The 14,581-nt window shown below is 53.9% G+C and overlaps 1 protein-coding gene across 1 annotated transcript in view; it reads left to right on the top strand.

Moving 5' to 3' along the window:
* LOC132657144 (cadherin-23-like) overlaps positions 1–14,581 on the top strand; it is a 349,318-nt gene that overhangs the window by 299,420 nt on the left and 35,317 nt on the right. Inside the window, exons 16-20 of the mRNA XM_060406596.1 lie at positions 880–985; positions 2,550–2,677; positions 7,449–7,521; positions 9,420–9,536; positions 13,228–13,340. Coding sequence (XP_060262579.1) covers positions 880–985; positions 2,550–2,677; positions 7,449–7,521; positions 9,420–9,536; positions 13,228–13,340 — 537 coding nt within the window. The remainder of the gene's footprint in view (positions 1–879; positions 986–2,549; positions 2,678–7,448; positions 7,522–9,419; positions 9,537–13,227; positions 13,341–14,581) is intronic.

Below are 14,581 nucleotides of genomic sequence, written 5' to 3' on the forward strand. Positions count from 1 at the left end.
TCCACCATACGTCGGTAACGTGTAATCAGAAACTGCTTAATGTCTCATGCCCCTTCCTCTGCCGACCCAGAGTGACAGGACCCAGAGCCTCCAATTAGAACTTATTTCTGAAGGAGGCAGGGATAAGGGCAAGGTGGAAGAGGTGGGCATGGGGGACACCATGTATGGCCAGTATGGCCGTAGCTCCCCAGTGGACCCTGCCCAGCTCCTCTTACACGCAGACTGGAGGGAGGCTCCTAGGGTCAGAGACATTTGGAAAGAGCTGATTAATGCAGCCACACCAGAGATGATCAAGGAGGAGGAGGATACCTGACCCCGTTCCAAGTGTCTTCTTCTCTCCTTACATTCATGCAACCTGCACTTATTAGACATCTACTGTGTGCCAAACTCTAGGTATCAGTTGCAGTCAAGAAATGAAGTTCCTTCCCACGTGCAGCTGACAGTTTGAACAAGGAAGGCAGACAGTAGACAGGCTATAATCAGGAAGGAGACGAATGGGGTGTCCAGCACAGGACCTAACCCGGTCCAGTGGTCAGGGAAGGCCTCCATGCATAGGAAGGTCAAGCTGGGACTAGGGGTCCAAGTAATGGTCATGCCAAGTGTAGTGGAGACCCTTTACATCCTCTGGATAAGGCCTAGACTTCCTCTGTTCCCTCTAGGCCTTCAGCCTGCCCTCTAGGTTCTCCAGGATACCTCCACACCCCTACATCATGTGCGTCTGCTGGGAGCCAGAGGGTAGCCTCCAACTCGGGGACAAGGAGAGCCTGGATCACCCAGAGAAGGGTGCTCAGAGAAGGGCCAGCCCTTCCTTCCTCCCACCCTCTTCTGGCCCCAGCATCACTGAAAACTCATGGGCCCTGTTCATCATCTTCCTTCCAGGCAACAGATGAAGACTCCCCTCCCAACAACCAGATCACCTACAGCATTGTCAATGCCTCTGCCTTCGGCAGCTACTTCGACATCAGCGTGTATGAAGGCTATGGTGGTATGTGCAGGAATGAGGGCCCGGCCTGGGGAGGAGGGTCGACAGGTGGGAACAGGGCTGCACTTCACACCTGTCTCAGGAGGGGGCCCTTCTGCCTTCCAGACGCCCTGGACCACTTGGGGAGCTGCCCCACAGCTCCTGTCGGCTGGAGCAGCACATGGCATGGGGTCACCTTTTCATAGGTTCAAGATCTGTGTCTCCAATCAGCCAGATCTTTGAACTTAGTTTTGTGGCCAGCTGGGCTTCTTAAGTTACCACCGTGTGTGAGGTCTCTGTTAAGAAAAGGTATCTGGGCAGATCAGATCATACCACTGGTATGTGGTAGGTTGGGGGAGGCTTATTAGCCAAGCTTCCCCATCATTTGGGCATGCTGTGGCTACTGCCCAGCCCTTCCTGGCAGTGGCCTTTCCCTGCCTGGCCAGGCACAGTTCCATACTCTGGAACTTGCCCTACCTGCCCTACTGTGGGTCCTGATCCCAGGAGCCCAGGAAGGAAATAGCAGCAATAACCTCAAGCTCCAAGATCCCAAGAGACCACTTGTTTTTCTTTCGAGGCCCAGAGACAGAGGGCAATTTGCCAGAGTCACACAGCAAAACTGTCCAGGCAGGCCCTTGGGATCTGGCTCTTGGTTCCTTTCAGCACCTGCCTCCCCGCCAGAGTCCAGCTGCTGAGAACCACCTGCACTCGCACCTGACGGGGCGACTTCTGTGTCTTTGCAGAGTCTGCTCCTTCCACCGGGAAAGCCCTTCCTCCCGGCCCCTTTGCCCTGCTTCCCTTTTACCTCTGGCTAGCTTTAAGATCATTTAGATGTCCTCTCCTCCGCGAAGCTTCCCTAAAGCTGAAAGATGAGCTCAGTGTCCGCAAGACAGAGCAGATGGGCACTGGGTGACTCTGACTGTGGGACTCACTCCTCCTCCTACCCCACAGTTGTGTCAGAGACAGGCACCTGCAGAAGCTGCATCCTGGCTCAGGTGCTACAGCCTAAGGACCTCTGTAGGATCTGTGTCCCCCTTGTAAAAGCTGAGCAGTCCCACACCTCCGCCCACCCTCACACCTCACCACCTTCTCAGCAAGAAGAACCCTCCTTGGGTTTTATATTACTAAAATGGTAATTGTGTTTCTGTTTCCCAAATAGAAAGTGGCAGTTTAATATTGTGGCTAATGCCTTTGCAGACTGCCTATGCCCCCACTCCCAAGCCAGTACGTCTTCCTTCCCAAAACTGAAAATCAATGGCTTCGCATGAAAGGAAAAGGTGAGAGTCCAGGCATGTGCAGTGTGTCTCTGGGGAAGACACTGAACCTCTCTGAGCCTGCTTTCCTCATCTGTAAAGTGGGGCTTACATTACCACCGAAATAGGTGCCACCTGCTGGACTCAAGAGTGGGCCTGGCACAGATCAGCTAGTCAGGAGACCTCAGTCAAGTCCATGAGGCTCTGGGAGTTCACAGGCAGGAGGAAAAACCAGGCCAAGCCAGCCACACCCTCTCTGCCCAAAGAGGAGCCCTGTCCAGATGGGCATGTAAAGTCCACTTACAGAGGGCCTGGGGCCTGTCCTGTCGTTTCAGTGATCAGCGTGAGCCGCCCCCTGGATTATGAACAGATACCCAACGGGCTGATCTATCTGACCGTCATGGCCAAGGACGCGGGCAACCCCCCTCTGAACAGCACTGTCTCTGTCACCGTTGAGGTGTTTGTAAGTACCCAGGGGTGCATTGGCCTTGCTATTCTGGGAACTGGGGTGGTGAGTGTGCTCCCAGAGTGTTGGAGCCCTGCTAAAACCCTGTGTCCTCACATCCTTGGCTGTCCTCACATCCTTGGCTGTCCCCACAGCTGTCCCCACAGCTCAGAGCATTACTCAGACTGTCCCAAAGGCTGTGCCCTAGCAAACTGCCCTCCTGCTCAGCCAGGGAAGGCACGGGGCCCTGGGACCCAAGGATAGCCTGATGGTCCTGCTCTAATTTCATTTCGGCGCCTCAGGACTCCCTCTGGGGTGGAGCAGGAGCTGGGGCTCATGCAGGGAGGTAATGTCCTGTGTTCCTTCATTTATAGCCACGTTCCGTGAAGTTCAAGGGAATTCCTGGAAGGTCATCTTCTCTCTTCCAACTCTCTCTGGGCCGCTCTTTCTTCTTCACTTCCTTTTTCCATTCCTCTGAAGATCTAAAGGGGACTGAAACCAAACCACAGCTTGTCTGACACGAATATCAAACACACCTTAGTGCTTTCCGTGTCTGAAATTATCAGTCACTGAATCCATCTCCGCACTGGTTCATTGGCCCCACACAGCTCCCCCAGCGATCCCGGGGATGCAGACCATGGTCTGACACCAGGCCAGTGGGCCTTCTCGCCCCCCCCGCGCCCAGACACCCACCTCCATCCCATTAAAGGCTACTGCCTGCGGAGACGGTGAGCACATGCTGATGGAAGAGTCTGTGCATTACCGGCTCCGGGAGGATTTGATCAGATTGTCAGGTTAGGAGATTTGCTGTGATTTGACAAAGGCTCAGCAGAAACTTGCCCAGAGCAGGTTGCCGGATGACTTTCCTATCCCAGCTGGCTTTGCCGACATCCCCTGGTGCTGCCTCACACCTGGCTTTATCGAGCCTCATCCTCTCAACCCAAGACGGAGCCAGCCCTGGGCAGGGGACCCCGCTTGCTTACAGAATATGTTGGGGTGGGCAGTGATGGGAAAGTCTAGGGTGATGCCTGGAGGAACCTTGCCTCTGGGCATGTGGGAGCAGCATTTAGGGGGAGCAGGGGACAGAGAGGCTGTATAGAACCAGGTCCAGGAAATGGAAGGGCAGAGTCTAGGACCCTCATCTGACACTTCAGGCTCCAGGGGGTGGCCAGAAGGAGATCCTCAAAAACCCAAAAGCATGCCTGCCTTTAACCTGAGACCACCCACCTGAAACCCAAGGCTAAGTAAGAGTGGAGAAGCACAGTACACTTGCTACCAACCCTGACCAAATCCTGGTATTCTTGCCTGCATGGCCCTGACCCTGACCACAGCCCCCAGGGCCCCCTTAATCTTGGCCACACTCATAACCCTGACCAGTCCCCTCACCACCACCAATGCTTTCAACCAGAATCCTGCTCTGCTCCTGTGCATACTGTGCAGTGGAGACTGGGGAGGGATATGAAGGTGACTATGAATCCTGCTCCCCCACAAAGGGACACTGAATAGAGAGAGGAGCACGGCTTAGGAGGCGTATGGCTTTGACACTCAGCTCTGCCACCCTCTAGCCATGTGACCTGGGATTCTTTTCCCCTCTGAACCTCAGTTTCCTCATCTAAAGAGTGGGGATCCTCGTGGTACTGCCTCGTGATACTGTCATGAAGATTAAGTGTGATCGTGTGGGTGGTACTTGGCTCCAGTAACATAGGCCATCTTACTGCTGGTAAGACAGACGTGTTCCAGTGGCAGCATCCATACACCAGGCTCTCTCATGCACAGGGAGTTGCAGGGAATTCAGCTGGGCAGAGAAGGACCTGCTCTAGACTTTTTGGAAACAGATGTGAAAGAGGGTGAGAGTAGGGGAGGTTTAGGGAAATAGGTTGAGCTGTTCCATGCTACCCAGGTATGGGCACCCAGGTAGCGTTGACCAAGTAGAAATTCAAACTTCTTGAGCTGCATGCTGTGCCAGCTGCTTTCACGTTACATAGGCTCTCTCAATCCCATTCTGCAGAAGAGGGAGCTGAGGCTCAGGGAGGGAGCATAGCTGGTGCAAGGTCACCAGTGCCTTCCTTGCTTTCTGGCTGGTAAGTGGCATTTGAATTTACCTCCAGTCCTAGTTAGCCAAGATTTGAACTCTGACCAGTCTGACTTTTGGGCTCATGTTCTACCCACCACACTCCTAGGCTTGGAGGCTTGGACATCCCAGTCTTCATGTGACTGAGACCAGTGTGCCTCAGAGTTCATGTGGATTCCCCAGGCGTCTTTTAAAATGCAAATTCTCACTTAGCACATATGGGGAAGGGCTGAGGCTCTGCATTTCTACATGCTCCCATGAGACGCTGATCCTTCTGGCCAGGGAACCACTCTCTGAGTAGTGGGGCCTTCAAAAATCTGCCCTCGTGGGATTTTGAATCCCAGGGACTGCCCCAAATCCCAGCCTGCTTCCCAACCTGTGGTTGGCTAAGAAAGGACCTGGAGAGGGCCTCTCTCTCTTTTTACCTCAACCCCTCACATGGAGCTGAAACAGGAAGTGAATGACCCACAGACAGAACTGACCTTTTATCTACTGTGAATAGAAGAGTGACCAGCAGCCTCCATCTCCCTCCCTGATACTAGGGAGTGGGGGTCTCCATGTCCAGGGGCAAGTGAGGGCAGGAGTCCACCTGGCTGCTGTCCTCTCAGCAAGCCAGCACGTGCCCTGGCCTGGAGCCACCTCAGTCCAACAGAAGGGGTGCTATTTTCAGATTTCCTCACAACCATCATGCAGGTCAGCAGGGACTCTGTACTTCCCTTCTGGGTCTGTTGCCCTGGCCTGTGGCAGCAGGGCAGACCTGGTAACAGACAGGCACCACCTTGACTGTGAGTGAGCATCGTCTCTTGAGCAGAGCTTTGGGACAGTGCAGTCACTTGTGTCTAAGGACCACACTTGAAAAGGTCACTGCCTCCGGGTTGGTTTTTCATGTGGGTGATTTTTAAGTAGCTGTCACTTGGCTGAGCTGCCTCCTCCTCCTTCCAAAGGGATTTTCTTTCAACAGAAAAGGGGGTGGGGGGAAAGCCCCAGCAGGGATGAAGGAGTTGATGGCAGCGTTTACTGCTCAGGTTGGGGGTGGGGAGAGGCAGATCAAGGCGACAGGGCTGTGCAAGGAGGGGCGGGCGTGGGGGCCAGGTGATTCCTTTTCATCCACTGCTTGTTGGTTTTTAATAAAGAAGTCAAACTCGGTTTGTAGATTTCCCATTAGGGGACAATAAGCTTTTGTAGAGGGAGCCGCTGAATTAGAACTAATAGTGAATGTAGCGCCAGGATCCGGGGAAATATCAGCACTAATAAGTTTCTGCCTCATGCTCTGTCACTGACATTCTCCGCACCGTTCCGTGCAGCCAAGCAGAAGGCTTAAATATGTACGTATATGGGGCACTCGTGCCCACACCAGGGATGACCAGGTGTGCTGCTGGGCATCAGACATCAGGTGGGGCCTCACACTGCCAGTTCTCTGAGGCTGGGGAGAGGGACAGGTCAGCGGGAACCGGTGTGTGGTCCAGAGCCAGGGGCCAGATTGGGGAACAAGAGCGCTACACTCTGGGCACCACAGTCCCAGCACGATGGGAGCCTCTGAAGTCCCAAGGGGTGGACAGCCAGATATCAGGCTGTCTCCTTCCTTTCTAATTTATTTTTTAAATTTGTCTTATCAAATAGTTGATTCCTAATGTTGTGTCCAGGCCACCTCCTTCTTCCTGTTTGCTCAGCCAGAAGTGAGTGACTCCAGCAGAGTGACTCACTAGAGGAGCCTTTCCACCAGAGGGCTCCCAGTCCAGGGGAGAAGTGGGCCCCTGGGAGTCTGAATCACTGAGAACCAAAGCCTACAGACTCCCCAGGGGGCTGCCACCCGTCTGCCCCCGAGCTCCATGCTGGGCTCTTGGGGAGGGGGGAGAAGGCACCAAGCCATGTGGGCCAGCGAGGCTTCCTCCAAGAAGAAACGGGGAGGAACTCTCACTGGGTGATTGCAAAAGTGGCTGATGGGCACTGAGGGCCAGAGTCTTCAAGGGTAGGGAAGTCTGCCCGATTGTGGAGGAACTGTGGGAGCAGGAAGAAGCAGAGGCTGGGCCCTGGGCCCCGCACTGCTGGGTCAACCCAGTGACTTAGCACCATCTTCTGGCCATCCATGCAGGCTGGGCCTGAGGAGGGATTGCTCTAGGACCGGAGCTGGGGGCTCTGGACCGGGTTTGCTCAGCAGGTGGAGGTGCTGCTGTTCTTACACGTGTGCAGAAGGGTCTGGAATTCCAGCTCTGGGAGCCCCCTGCCTGCCATTGCATACTTCAATATCTTCTGGGTTGAGATACTCCTTTCTCCCTTCATTTCTAAGAGGGCGAACATTGATAGGAGGGTTCCTGGAACCTTCTACTAGCATCTTGGTGGAGCTGGATGGGAAGGTCCAAGTGTGGGGCTGATGAGCTGAGGTTGAGAGAACTGGAGTGAACTTGGAGTTCAGCTGGGAGACCGACAGGAGAGCCAGGTGAACTGGGAGTTACGGGCAGTCCCAACTGGCGCCTCATTCTCCATCGCTCCGGCCATCACCGTCCGTTCTCGACTCCCACATGTTTCTCCAAGGCCTGTCCTGCCACTGTGAACTGGAGCCCAGCTGGAGGGTCACCTGATTGCCTCGTGACACCCCACCTGGCTCCGTGACACGCTGAGGTCAGCAGAGTTCCTTGGTGCCAGCCATGTCCAGCCTCCCTGCAGTGACCAATCCAGACTGCCTCCCTGGTCCCTGAAGCCTGTCCGTTTTCTTTCCAGGATGAGAACGACAATCCCCCCACCTTCAGCAAGCCTGCCTACTTTGTGTCTGTGGTGGAGAACATCATGGCAGGTATGGCCCGGGTCGGGGAGGCCAGCAGCCACAGCATTCAGGGTGCAGGCCTAGCCTTGCACACATACCAGAGCCCCCTGCCCTCCCTGTGTTCCCACAAGTGGAACCTCTGGAGGTGTGCAGTTGTCCACCAGCCGGCAGTTTCTTCCAGAGCACCGACCGTGTGCAGGCACTCTGCCGGACGCTTGGTCCCTACACCCCCTGTAGCTAGTTTTCCTTCAGGGAGGAGAATAATGGCTGAGGATTTATTCAGCAACCTCAGGTAAACAAGAGTGCCCTGAAAGTTCCAGGTTTATGGGGCATGAGGCCAGTCCCAGGGCCTGTGATGGCTGAGGGGGTCGCCCTGGAGGATAGTGTTCCTAGGTGAGGAGAGAATGGGAGGCTCCTCCCTGGGCCGCATCTCAAGTGCCAGGACCCACCTTGCAGACCCAGAGCCACCAGCTTCACACCTGCGTTGTGCTCAGAGCAGGCCAGAAGCTTTACCCTTACACCCCGAGCGGATGTTCCGTGGGGGAAACTCAGGTCAGGAACTGCTACAGCAGCTGGAGGGGCCAGGGGGCAGCTGGAATCTGACAGCTGGAGCAGGGACAGGTGCAGGAGTCTGGGACACCTTGAGTCAGAGATAGCAGAGGAGTCAGGGAGCAGCTGGAACCAGAGGTAACCTTCCCTAGCACTGCCTGCCTTCTGAAGAGACCTTCTGAAGGTACCCACCTGGTGTCTGATGATTTGCTGGACAGGGCCCAAGCTGGGCCCAGCCCACCCTGCCGCATGCCAGTCTCAGGCACCCCCTGGAGAACACCGCTGTTGAAGCAGCCCCCCGCACTCCCCTTTGTCCCCAGAGACTCTGACAAGGAGAGGCCTTCATCCTGCACTTTATCCTCTCCCACGTTGAGTGTGCTGGGATAAAGGAGTGTATCTGGGCAAAGGTGCCTGTCCTCCTGTCAGGACAGGACTAGGAGTCAGATCAGAGGCCCCACGGCTCCCCAGAGGGACCTAGAAACCCAGAAAGACCTGATTGTCCACAGCCCCCTGCCCGGCCCTCACACCCCCCAGGAACTGCTGATTCACCGGCATGGTAGATACCATGGTCTGACATGGGTCAGACCTGTGTCTCACCTGTTTTATCCCGCAGGATCCTCACCAGCCATCCCACAAGTCAGGCTTTATAATTATACCCATTTTACAGAGGAAGAAGCTAAGGCTCAAAGTAAGGCATTTGCCCGAGGTCCCACCAGATTACAGCCAGGGCATGGTAACTCTAGAAGGCCGCACACTGACCCTTCTCACCACCCTGCCAGAGCTGGAAGGAGGGAGCCGGAAGCCCTGGGGACATGGCTGTAGGAAAGACTTCCCTCAGAGTCTGGACAGGCCACTGGAAAGGCTGAACCCCTGACCCAGGGTTTCACAGAAATGAAAGTGAGGGCCTTAACTGGACAGTAAAGAGAAAATAAAAAAGCTTTACAAATTCTCCTTGTGAGCAAGATAAAATAAGACCAAAATTAAATACAATAAATGTTGAATAATTTAATATGGAGCCTCATTTCTTTTTGAGTCAAAGTCTAAGCTGGCCATTCTGAGCTCATTTACTGCGGTGGCATCAGGGAGGGATGGGGTGGGGCATGGTGTGCTCTGGGGCTGGACCAGGACTGAGCTGGGGGAGGAAGGGGGTGGGCCTGACCCCTCCCAGGCTCCACTCCCTCCCATGGAGCCTTGTTCCCACACAGCCCAGGAGTCTGGGCCACAGGAGCAGGTGGTGGAGCCCACTCTCATCCCCAGATGGCCCCTGGGCAGGCCTCCTGCCCTCAGGTCTCCTCCACTTCCTGTGCCCTGTCCTGCTCCCAGAGCCTGGGGCTGGGCGCCCAGGGTGAGCAGACCCCACTCCTTTTGTCTCCCGGAAGGAGCCACGGTGCTGTTCCTGAATGCCACAGACCTGGACCGCTCCCGGGAATACGGCCAGGAGTCCATCATCTACTCCTTGGAGGGCTCTTCCCAGTTCCGGATCAATGCCCGCTCAGGTGAGCCCTGACCCTCTGCACCTTCAGCTGATGCTCCATACCCAGCCTGGGGACCGTCCTCTGGGCCAGAGGCTCCTGAGCACACCAGCTTGGAGCACTCGGCCTTATCCCTAAAATATCCGAGTGAGATTACTGATCTTAAAAAAAATTACAATGTGAATTCATTCACCAAAGAATGTCTTTCTGGTGGTGGAGAGTCATGGTTTAAATATGTTCCATTTCACAATTATCTGGCTAAACCACTGCTCTTCAAGGACACCTTTCTTCAAGCCTAAGTGTCTCAGTGGCTGACCTCATTCTCCAATCCTGGCTCCTCTTCCTAACATGAAATGTGCCTCGGTCTCCCCACCTACAGAGGCTATACATACTAGGGCTGTCGTGTGAAAACAGGGTCATTATAGAGAGCTTGGAGTTGTCCCTGGCAACAGTAAGTGCTGACTAAGTTAGGTTGTTAGCATTATTTTCTTTGGTCTTTTCGCCCTGGGGCCCCCATCCTCAGCTCCCTGCTCAGCCCATATAACTCTCCTTTCTTCTTCATTTCTCCATATGCCTCCCTCCAGCTTTCTGTCCTCCTTGAGGTTGGGAGGGAAGCAAGGCAGGAAAAAGCAGCAAGATTCCCCAGACTTCTAAGTCAGAAGCTGGAAAGGAAGGAGAGGCCTCTGAACATTCATTCATACCTTCACTCAGCTGTCAGTGGGGCCTGCTTTCCACCAGGTGCTGTGCTGGGTGCTGGGGAAAGAGAAAGGAATAAGACATGGCTCACCCTCACGGGGCTCCGAGTCAGCTCAGCGGAGGTGCAAGGCTCCCCACTTCCAAGTTCTCCTTGGTGTATTAAGGGCACTTGTAGATGCTGAACAGGCCAACCCTGAAACCTCAGTGGCTTAACACAATAGAACTTGTAACTCAGGCAGCAATCCAGTGCTGTGCTTGGTGGACAGTCTTCCACATGGAGTCTAGGAGACCCAGACTCCTTCCAGGCTGTGGCTCCGGGGTCACTGCAGAAAGGAAACAGGAATGTGGGATGTTGTGCAAGGAGATGTTTGTGGGTCAGACCTGGAGGTAACAGACATCACTGGGGCTCACATCCCATTGGCCAGAACCAGGCAAAGGCCCTGCCAAATGCAAGGAAGGCTGGGGAACATCATAGTCCCTGGCCTGGCAGCTCTGCTCCAGCCATCATTCTGGCCTGGGAAGGGAGCAGGAACCTGTGATGGACCCTGGCCATCCTGGCCATGGGCGGTCAGCGCAGCCCAGCAGGGCATCTAGTCTTCCTGGTATCTGTGCCTCCGTGCTCCAAGCCTGCCTTCAGTCTCTTTCACCCCGCTTTCCTGGAAGCTCGGGGAGCAGATGGCTGGTGTACAAAGACTTAACACATCCAGGGCCAGCCTGCACCTCCTGTTCCACCTCTGATAAAGCCAGTGCCTCCCTCTGACCACTCAGGAGCCTCCACCCTCAGGAAGTCTGTGTTTCTGGGGAGCTCAGAGGACTGTCATTAAGGAATATTAGCCAGGCACTCAGCACTGTTCTAAGCACTCTGACCAACATCACCACCACTCTGAGGTAGGTCTTACCTTTACGTCATCCCCGTTTTCCTTACAAGGAACTTGAGGCAGAGGAGAGGTTAAATCACTGGACTCAGGATTCACAGAGCCTGAACTTCTGACTCCAGATCCCAAACTCTCAGCGCTCTGTTCTCTAAAGCCATGTAGGCTGTTGTGCCGCCCCCAGATACAGTGGTGGGCACACTGACCTTTCAGCACCTACCCTGCCTCCCCAGTCAGGGACTCCATCTCTACCCTGGGGCCTTTAATAATGACTTGGACATTTTCTTGCTGCCTTAACACGGCTCCTTCAGCTCCAAAGGTGTAAGCGTTTTCCTCTGCGCGCCTTGGTCAAATTAGCCAGGCCCACTCCACAAAGGTGGCCTTAATTGGATCTAATTTCCCAGACAGGAGGAGCCATCTATCATGCCGACAAGTTCATGTTTAAAACTTTTTAGAGATTAATTTCTTCCTCGCCCTGCCAATTAATTGACACCACCCCAGCACGGAGTGTGGCTTGGCAGGCAAACGATTGCCAGGCTTTTGTTCCTGGCCTTAGCACCTTAGTGCCCTGGCCCCCAACCCCAGCTTCCTTATCATGGCAGGAAGGGGAAATATGAGAGTGGAAGAGTCCTAGGGACCCCTGGCCCAGCTCCCTTATATTATGGTAGAATAAACCAAGCACAGAGAAATTAAGTAACCTGCCCCGGGTCACACAGCTCAACCAATGGGGATAGCACACAGTCCTTGCCCTTGGAGGACCCTCACAGTCCCTTGGAAGAAAATGAGCATTTTCTGAATGTTGGAAACTTCACCTATAGTTATTTAATCCTCACAAAGCTCTGATTTGAAAGCATACTAATCTCTTTTAGATGAAAAAACTGAGGCTCAAAGAAATTAATTAACTTTCCTAGGCTAAGCTCCTGGAAAGGACAGTCATCAGAAGTCACAGCTGGACTTCACTGTCCTCAGAGCACCGGCTCTTTGCAGTGGCTCTTGTGAGATGGTGGATGGCCAGTTGCCAGACCATGAAGCTGGCTTGTGCTGCCTCATGCCTGCTCATGAGAACCAGTCATGTACATCTCTTCCCAACTCCAAGTTCAGTGCTACCTACCGAGTGGGTAGCTTCAAATGGGCCCTGGTGGGAATACTTATAACTAGGGAAATCAGCAAATGCCCTTCTTCCCCTTTGGGGATCCAGTTGTCAAGCGTTTACTGTAACACCACTACCAAACGACTTCTATATCTTAGTTACACCAAAACACAGAGAAAAGCCAAAAACAGATCGACAAAGATTATGTGGTGGTGGTTTAATCACTCAGTCATGTCCAACTCTTTTGCGACCCCATGGACTGTAGCCCGCCAGGCTCCTCTGTCCATGGGATTTCCCAGGCAAGAATACTGGCATGGGTTGCCATTTCCTTCTCCAGGGGATCTTTCTGACCCAACAAAGATTATGGTCTATTTTAAATGTTTATATTTAATAGAATAACTTATTTATACACCAAAAAATTCAAAGCATTGTTACAAGGTAATTAAGGAAACTATTTTGTAGCTATTAATATTAAATCTCAACCCACTAGAGGTTGAGCTGTCTAGAACGAGCCACGCGTTGGAACATGCACGAAGCACTCGCTGTGTTTCAGTCCTGTTTTTGTATTTCTGTAACCAAATGCCAGATGCCTCTCTAAGTTTAGAACCAAATTAATCCCCTATCAGCCCTATGAGACAGGCCCTAATATTATTCCTTTTTAACCAGATGGAGAAACTGAGGCACTGGGGATTTAGGTAACTAGTTCCAGGTGATAAAGCCAGTGAGGTAATGTCCGCAGCCTAAGTGAGAGGTACTTTGTGACTGAGCTTGAGTCCAAATGACTCTCCTGCCTTGTTTTCCAGCCCTTAGTCCGATAATCTGTCTCGATTTCCCACATCTGAAAATGCCTCCTCCTCCTGGGGTTATATTGCCCAGCTCTGAGATTCAGGTTCCCAATCATGGCTGCTATGCCTTGTGAGCACCATCTCACCACCCCCTCTTCACACAGGTCACTTGATCTTGCAAGCATCTCTCTCACACTGTGCGCTCTCCCTCCTTCCCCATTCCCTCCCTGGCCCACCCAAACCATCTCTCACGCACCCTTCTCTTATTGCAGGTGAAATTACCACCACCTCCCTGCTTGACCGTGAGACCAAGTCTGAGTACATCCTCATTGTCCGGGCAGTGGACGGGGGCGTGGGCCACAACCAGAAAACCGGCATCGCCACTGTGAGCATTCAGCCAGCCCCTGCCCCTGGCTCCCCACTTACCAGACATGCTGCCACCTCCAGCTCATCTTCAGCTTGTTCCGCTTAGGCCCCTGGACACTTGTGTCCCGAAGCAGTGTGAGGCCTTGTGGGCGTGGAAGGTGGCAGGTACCATTTCGTTGTCAGCCAAGATCAGCCCTGGGGCCTTCGCAGCTAGGGGAAGAAAGACATGCGGGTGCTTGGGAAGAGCAAATACTCTCTCCTGCCCCCAAAGACCAGCTGGGCAGAAGGCATGAGCCCCATAACTCCCTCCCTGCCCTGGCACCTGCCAAGAAACAGGAGAAAGGACTGCCAGGAAGAGCGGCTCAGAACAGGAGGCAGGGCCCTGAGGGATCCTGGGGGCTGTCACCACCCACCCCTACCTTGCCGTGCTGAGAAATGATGTCCCGGTTTCCCTCCCATGAGCAGGTAGGACCCGTGAAGCCCAGAGCCCCACCCAAGGCCTTCCTGCCTCAGAGTAGAAGCTAGAGGAGAGCCATTAGAGGGTCCTGACTGAGCTCTTTGCTGCAATTGCTGCAGAGGAGGGTAGGGTGAGACATTCTTGCTGTGGGGCAGGAAGAGCAGCTGACAGGCCACTCTGGCCGCTCCCCTCCTTATCCTCGTTTACTCTCTTGCAATCCATCTGGAGCCCTCTCTCCTCAGCCCTCATCCCATCCACAGCAGCTGCCCCCATTCTTACCCAGCCAGAGGGGCTAGGGGTGCTGTCACTTGGCCAGCCACTTGGCAGAAAAATCCCCAGTGCTCTATTCAGTCATGAGAGGCCCCTGCTAATAGGACTTTAGAATTCTATAAATAATTTACTTGGGTGGCAGGTGAGCAGAGAAATTGCTTGGCTCGTAGCTGAAACTAACAGGGGAAGCTCTGTGGATCCTATCAGGTGTCCCACCGCAAACCTCCCACACCCTATCAGTCACCTTCAGCCAAGACTCGGGGTGGACAGAATGCGTCCCCGGTCACAGGGACCATTTCAGAGGTCATTTCATCCATTCCTCTGTCTCCTAATGGGACAGCACCTAAGCTCCACGAAAGGTCTAGGCCCCCTCCTGTTCTTGAAAGCCCAGGGTCTCTCCTGAGGCCCTCAAAGTGGGTGGAGCTGGTGGAATTCGTGTCAAGGTGCCCATAGGCATCTGAGTGAGTCCCCAGCATGGGCACTGTCCTTGCACAGCTCAGCTAGGTGCGTCCCACAGTGCCCCTTGTGGCTTC

Source organism: Ovis aries, chromosome 25, assembly GCF_016772045.2.
Source record: "Ovis aries strain OAR_USU_Benz2616 breed Rambouillet chromosome 25, ARS-UI_Ramb_v3.0, whole genome shotgun sequence".
NCBI classification, from domain to species: Eukaryota; Metazoa; Chordata; class Mammalia; order Artiodactyla; family Bovidae; genus Ovis; species Ovis aries.